This window comes from Lontra canadensis, unplaced genomic scaffold (assembly GCF_010015895.1).
Source record: "Lontra canadensis isolate GAN:19392208 unplaced genomic scaffold, GSC_riverotter_1.0 scaffold224, whole genome shotgun sequence".
Classification (NCBI taxonomy): domain Eukaryota; kingdom Metazoa; phylum Chordata; class Mammalia; order Carnivora; family Mustelidae; genus Lontra; species Lontra canadensis.
In genome coordinates this window covers 420,653-427,357 of record NW_022631218.1, presented here as the reverse complement: position 1 = coordinate 427,357, position 6,705 = coordinate 420,653, and the positions used below count along the sequence as shown (strand labels likewise).

Below are 6,705 nucleotides of genomic sequence, written 5' to 3'. Positions count from 1 at the left end.
CCCCCCCCCCCCCCCCCCACTCTGCCTACTTGTGCTGTCAAATAAATCAATAAAATCTTAAAAAAAAAAAAAGAGAAAGAAACATCAACTCTCTAAATACAAAGAAACAAAACAACAAAAAAGGAGGCTTTAGTCACCCAAGACTATTCTTGCCCTCACTAACAACTCCTCTTTCTCTATTAATTTTTTGAAGATTTTATTTGACAGAGAGAGCAACCGCGCACATGCGCACATGTAGGCAGAGCGGCAGAGGCAGAGCAAAAGCAGCCTCCCGCTGAGCAAGGAGCTGAGCAAGGAGCCCGACATGAGGCTCCATCATAACCTGAGTTGAAGGCAGATACCCAACCGACTAAGCCACCCAAGTGCCTCCCCCCCCACCCATCTTTCTCTTTTAAAAAAAATCTGCAGATGGGGCGCCTGAGTGGCTCAGTCGTTGAGCATCTGCCTTCGACTCAGGTCATGATCCCAGGGTCCTGGGATTGAGCCCTGCATCAGGCTCCCTGCTTGGCGGGAAACCTGCTTCTCCCTCTCCCACTCCTCCTGCTTGTGCTCTCTCTTGCTGTGTCTCTGTAATAAACAAAATCTTTTTTTTTTTTTTAAGAGTTTTATTTATTCACTTGACAGAGATCACAAGTAGGCAGGGAGGCAGGCACAGAGAGAGGAAGAAACAGGCTCCCCGCCGAGCAGATAGCCCGACGCGGGGCTCGATCCCAGGACCCCGAGACCACAACCTGAGCCGAAGGCAGGGGCGTCAACCCATGAGCCACCCAGGCGCCCCTAAACAAAATCTTTTAAAAAATAAAAAATTTTTAAAAAAATTAAAAATCTGCAACTAACAAGTTTTGTAATCTAGTTTCCAAGCCCACATCTGGAAATTGGCAGAGGAGGGAACATGGCCCCAGGAAGGCCTGATTAGCTAAATAAGAGGAAAGAAAGCTTAAAACACAGCAACACCCAAATAGCAGTTTCCCTGTGGGGACACGTTATACATGGGAGTCGTCCTACCCCATGGCCCTCAAGGGCCTGTATGTTACCAGAGAAAACCACAGACTAACACAATGACCCTGAAAAGATCCAAGGAAGGTTCAGTTACGTTCTGTCTGATGTACCTGTTTCAGAAAGACTTCCAAGCATAACGGCTAAAATGAAATGTTTCGCTTCTTTAAAAGTAAGCTCCATAGAAGGCCCCCTCCGGCGCTCCGCTCTCCATAAGCTCGAGAATGTTGGTGTGTGTGAACACAGTGGCACTGAGCCATGCTGGCAAGCTGACACATCCAGTTCCACCAGAAGGATGGAGACCTAGTTGTTAATAGTGCTGCCATATAATCTGGTTTTTAAATTTTATTTAATTTTTTAAAAGATTTTTATTTATTTGACAGACAGAGATCACAGTAGGCAGAGAGGCAGGCAGAGACAGAGGGGGAAGCAGGCTCCCAGCTGAGCAGAGAGCCCAATGCGGGACTCGATCCCAGGACCCTGGGATCATGACCTGAGCCGAAGGCAGAGGCTTTAACCCACTGAGCCACCCAGGAACCCCAAGTTTTTTTTAATACTATATTCGTTTTGGCTATCTCAAAATTAAGGGTGTGGTTTTTTTTAATGTTCTAATCACATATCTTGATTATATGGCTCCTAAATAACGGAACTGCTCTTCAAATTAGTTAAGCCCATGCCTCGGAACACCTGAATTCCATCTACCTAATCTGTGGGGGGTCGTCCGAGGGAAAAGCAGGCAGGGAGGATGCCCAAGTAGACAGCGGGTCTCTAAGCTACAACTTTCATGGTCTGTCATTCCCAGTGGCTTTACGAGCTGTATCAGAAATGAAAACCCCAAAATTGATCTTTACCAAATGCTACAGAATTTCCTCGTAGAGTAAGCAAACAGCAGCTTCCTAGTAAAAGTCGAGTCTTCCGTATCCAAACCCAGGTCAAGATGCCAGGGTCCTGGGATCAAACCCCACTGGGCTCCTTGCTCAGCAGGAGCCTGCCTCTCCCTCTCCCTCTGACTACTGCTCCCCCTGCTTGTTCTATCAAATAAATAAATAAAATCTTAAAAAAAAAAAAAAGAAAAGAAAAATTCTAGCTGGCTACACCAAAGGCACCGAAAATGCAACTCAAGAACAGCCTCTGGCTTTGAACGAAAACATCTCACTGAAGTGTGAACCGAATACACTTTGCTGATGCCAAGACAGTATTTTGGTTTGACACACGGACCACCAATGCTTTGGTCAGTCTCCCTACAGAAATCACCTTTATTACCTGGGATTGGACTCTGGGGGCAGAGCTGAGAAATATTTGTTTCCCCTCAATCCAACTCCGGCACCCCAACCCCGCACCCCCCACCCCTTCAAGCAGCAATGGTCTCAACGCACGAGGGCAGCAAACACTTAGGAGATTTTTTTTTGGAGGGGCCTTAATTTTGGCCAACTACTCAGCTAGTAACTAGTAAGGTCTTTGCTAACCTATCACACTCGGGTTAGTCTTATCTTCTGCAGGTAACTCAGCCCTCTGGTCCTGCCAAAGCACCTCATGCCCACGGCCCACCTGGTGGCCCCTGGGCAGCCGACCACATACCCCACACCCCGCACCTGGTGCGTCATGGTGCTGACTGAGGCCCCTGCACCACGGTTTAGAGAGGAGGCAAAGCCATTCGAGGTCTGAGGAGTTAAGGATCAAGCCTATTACCGAAACGTTCTGTCAGCGACAGGGAGAGGTTTTCGCGGAATGAGATCGCCCGCAGGGCTGCTCCGCTCATCCTGCAGAGAGCCTGGGAACGCCAGCATTTGCCTCAGGTCTCATGAGGGCTGCAACCGAGAGCTGTGAGGGCACGAATTACATGGCATGGGCCCCCAAAGAGAGAGCAGACAGAGGAAGCAGAAGAAATCAACAGGAAGATAAAAGCAGTAAATGTAAGACTGGGGCTGCACAAGGTCCAGGCGGGCTCGTTTGGGGAAATAAACCTGCGGGGCTGGAGACCCACACCCAAGGGGGCAACCCCGCTCTTGGGACTCTTCTGGTGCTTGGGGCAGACTCCTCACCCCTTCGAAGTCTCGCTTCTAAGTCAGAAAATTCCAGCACAGGTTCCGGCTTACAAAGACTAGAAAAGGCAGAAAACACTAACCCGAGACCCAAGCAGTCCTACGGTGGCTGCCTCGCGATGGGGTCCTGGCGAGGCCAACTGTGAGAACAGCGTCCTCGAGAGCAGGACCAGGGCTCAGGGGCTGTGGTACACGGCAGGTCCACGGCCGCGTGAAAAGACCAACCCACCACCCTCTCCACCTCAGAACACGATCATCTGCTTTTGGAGACCAGGCCTGTTGCTGACCTTTCAGGCCCATCGTCTCTTCCTTGGGAGGCTTCCTTGTCTGTCTACCGGCAAATCCATTACTTCTGTTACTCATCAGAACTGGTGCAAACGTTTGATGGCAGTTTACATTTTTTTTTTTACTATGAATGTTATATTTTCCAGATTACCCAGGCTCTGACAGCTCTACTCCTTGTAATAACTACCTTCTACCAGTGGAAGGAATTACTCGTTGGTTCTCTACCACCAGTCAACTTGATGCACCGGGGACAACGCTGGAATCAGCCACCCACCTGGTCCTGAGCACCTGCAGAAAATCAGGTGTGTGGCCCTCACAGTGCCTGCAGCTGGGTTCCCCCCAAATACTGGCCCATGTCTGGCACTGTGACTATCCTGAGAGTTACAGAGAATGGCCCACAAGTCTACATGCAACAGAAGAGAAAGGACGTAATTTTCAGCCTCCTTCACCCTCACTCCCATATATTCCCATTTCTTGTCAAACCCAGTCATTCAGTAGCGCCTTCATACCCTGCACCTGGCGCAAGACCAGGCTCATAACCCTCTCCTGTGAGATCCACTTGAGCAATCATCCGCACGTTTCTGCCCTCCCTGACTGGCCAAACAGGCCTCCGATATGGCAATGTGGCCCAATACACTGCCTGGAAAACACATGCTCCCACTTAACCTATGACCCCAACAGCAGGGTCCCATCCTCTCTGAAGTCCCAGAGAGCATTCAAAATATGTATTTTTTTATTATTATTTTTTTAAGCAATCTCCACACCCAACGTGGGGCTCAAACTCATAACCCCGAGGTCAAGAGTTGCATGCCTTGAGTGAGCCAGCCAGATGCCCCTCAAAACGTATCTGCTGAATAAACTAAGTAATGAGCAAAAATGAAAAAAAAAGTCCACAGGCTGAGACTGTTCCACACCTCACAGAGCAGAGGGGAAGGACTGGGAGGGTGACAAAGGCAGACTCTCAGATGCGAAGCTGAGCACATGCTAACATTTGGCAACACTCTCCCACCAACATAGGAAAAAAAAATACAGGTGAATTCTGAATTTTCTGTCGAGGTGACTTCTCTTATTCTCTTCCCCCCACTGTATAAGATACATATTTTCTAGGCTAAACTCATCCATCCCTCAGTCCCTCTAAACAACTGTACCTTCATGACTGCCCACACGGGTGGGCATCAAGGGCATCTGCAATAGGCCACACTTCCAAAAGGTTCTCGATCTCAGATTCAAAGAAAAGACTGTGACAGAAGTTCAGAAGAAGAGGGACACAGATTATTATGGGAAAGAGTTAAAAAATCAGAACAAAAACTTGCTGGGCTGAAAACCGGCGCGTCTTCCCAGTAGAAGAGACACTACGTGGTACAAAGAATGATTTACAACACACACGGCTGGAACATCTTAGAACATGAACAAAAAAGAGAGAAAAAACCCTTAACCTTAAGAGAAAGGTAAAAAGAAAAAAAAAAAACAAAACCAAGTTAGCTACAAAACAAACAATGAAATTGTTAAGACCGCTCCTCTGTAACACAGATGCTAGAGAACAGCAGATCAATACCCTCACTCATCGAAAAAAATAATTTTGACCTGGAATACAGTACCCAGGAAAGCTACTATACAGGAATAGGGCAAAATGAAATCTTTGAGACATGCTGGGGCTTAGAAAATTTACAACCCAAAGACTTCTGCAAAATTAACACAAGGGTATACTCTCGTATGACAGGAAATAAATCCAATAAAGAAAGAAGATAGTGGGTACAAGCAAAAGTATAAAATTTAGTCAACATGCATTAACCAATACATTTTTAAAAACTGTTTTAAAAAAAGTAATACTGCACCAAAATTTAAAACTCAGGTAAGGGGCGCCTGGGTGGCTCAGTGGGTTAAAGCCTCTGCCTTCAGCTCAGGTCATGATCCCAGGGTCCTGGGATCAAGCCCCACATCGGGCTCTCTGCTCGCTGGGGAGCCTGCTTCCTCCTCTCTCTCTGCCTCCCTCTCTGCCTACTTGTGATTTTTCTCTGTCAAGTAAATAAAATCTTAAAAAAATAAATAAATAAAACTCAGGTAAAAGAAAAAGTGTAGGAGATGTGAAAAAGAAATTCACAGAAGATAAAGAAACGGCCATTAAGCAAATGAAAACATTCTCACTACTATCCTTGGAGGACATGCCTTGACACAGGCAGTCCCATTCCCTGCTAACGGGAATGTAAACTGATAAAGCCTTTCTCAACAGCAATTTGGCAATATCAGCTAACATTTCAAACACGCAGACCCTGAACCATCGATTCTAAAACTCAGATTCTGAAATTCTAAAGAATTGCCATACACGTGCCCCGAAGATTTAAATACTCGCCCATTCTACATAACAATGTAATGACAAAAACAAAAAACCACAGACATCAACTTTATTACGTCCATTAACAGGACGGCTAAATAAACGGCGATACTTCCACAGCACAGGACACTATGCAGCCACTGGCAAGCCCCGAACGGGGGTTACCGACACAAAATGTGTAAGCTTTGCAGAGAACGTTAAAAACAGTTCAGGAGCAAACTACATATATGGGTTACGCCTTTTCACATAAAACAGACACCTGTCCACGTGTGTGAGTGTGTGCAGAGCCTCAAAAGAACGCTGTAACGTTCGCTCATGGCTTCTTCCGAGAGGAGAGTAAGAAAGCAGTTATGGTTATTTTCTTTTTTTGGCCATTTACTCGAGCACCTACCAATTTCAGGTGCTGGGAATACGGGGGTCAAGAACCCAGAGTCCAGGGTAGAAGCGGTTCTGCCCGGTTCGTGGCCGTGTCCCGGGCAGAGTGGGCACTCAGTGTTGTTCCCACATGCACACCACGGTGGAGACCAAGTGGCTTCTGCATCGCCCCGATATAACACAACTTGGGGGCGCGGAGCAATAGCATCGTCACGAAGGGGCTTACACGGTCGCCCAGGTGAAGTTCGTTCCCACTCCCCGAAACTGCGCTCGGCTGCAGGAGCGAAGAGCCTTCAACCTCTCCGCCTCAAAACGAGCCGGAGGGCTCGACGGGGAGAAGCCCCTACAGGAGTCCCGCGGGCCGGGGCTCCACCCCGCTACCTGAGGGCGGGTGGGGGAGGAAACCCGGGCAGTCCGGCGACACCACGACGCTCCACGCTCGCCGCGCAGGTGGCGCCTAAATCTCACAGAACCTCCGCGCCTCCCACGGAGGAGGAAGCGCGCCCAGGACCTGGGGAGAAGAGGCCCGCCCGCCCACACGTCCACCCTTACCTCTCGGGGCGGCCGCCAGGGCCGGCGCCCGCAAGCTGCGTCCCCACAGCAGCAACACTCGCAGCTCGCGCGCCATGTCCGTCCTCCCCGGCACCCGTGCAGCACGCGCGGCGGGGGCGGGGC

General features: G+C 48.9%; 1 protein-coding gene across 1 annotated transcript in view; it reads right to left on the bottom strand.

Moving 5' to 3' along the window:
* The window catches only part of TRAP1 (TNF receptor associated protein 1), a 52,684-nt gene extending 45,979 nt beyond the window's left edge, over positions 1-6,705 (bottom strand). The window contains exon 1 of the mRNA XM_032849352.1: positions 6,583-6,705. Within this exon, the coding sequence (XP_032705243.1) occupies positions 6,583-6,658 (76 nt within the window). The 5' untranslated portion in view covers positions 6,659-6,705. The remainder of the gene's footprint in view (positions 1-6,582) is intronic.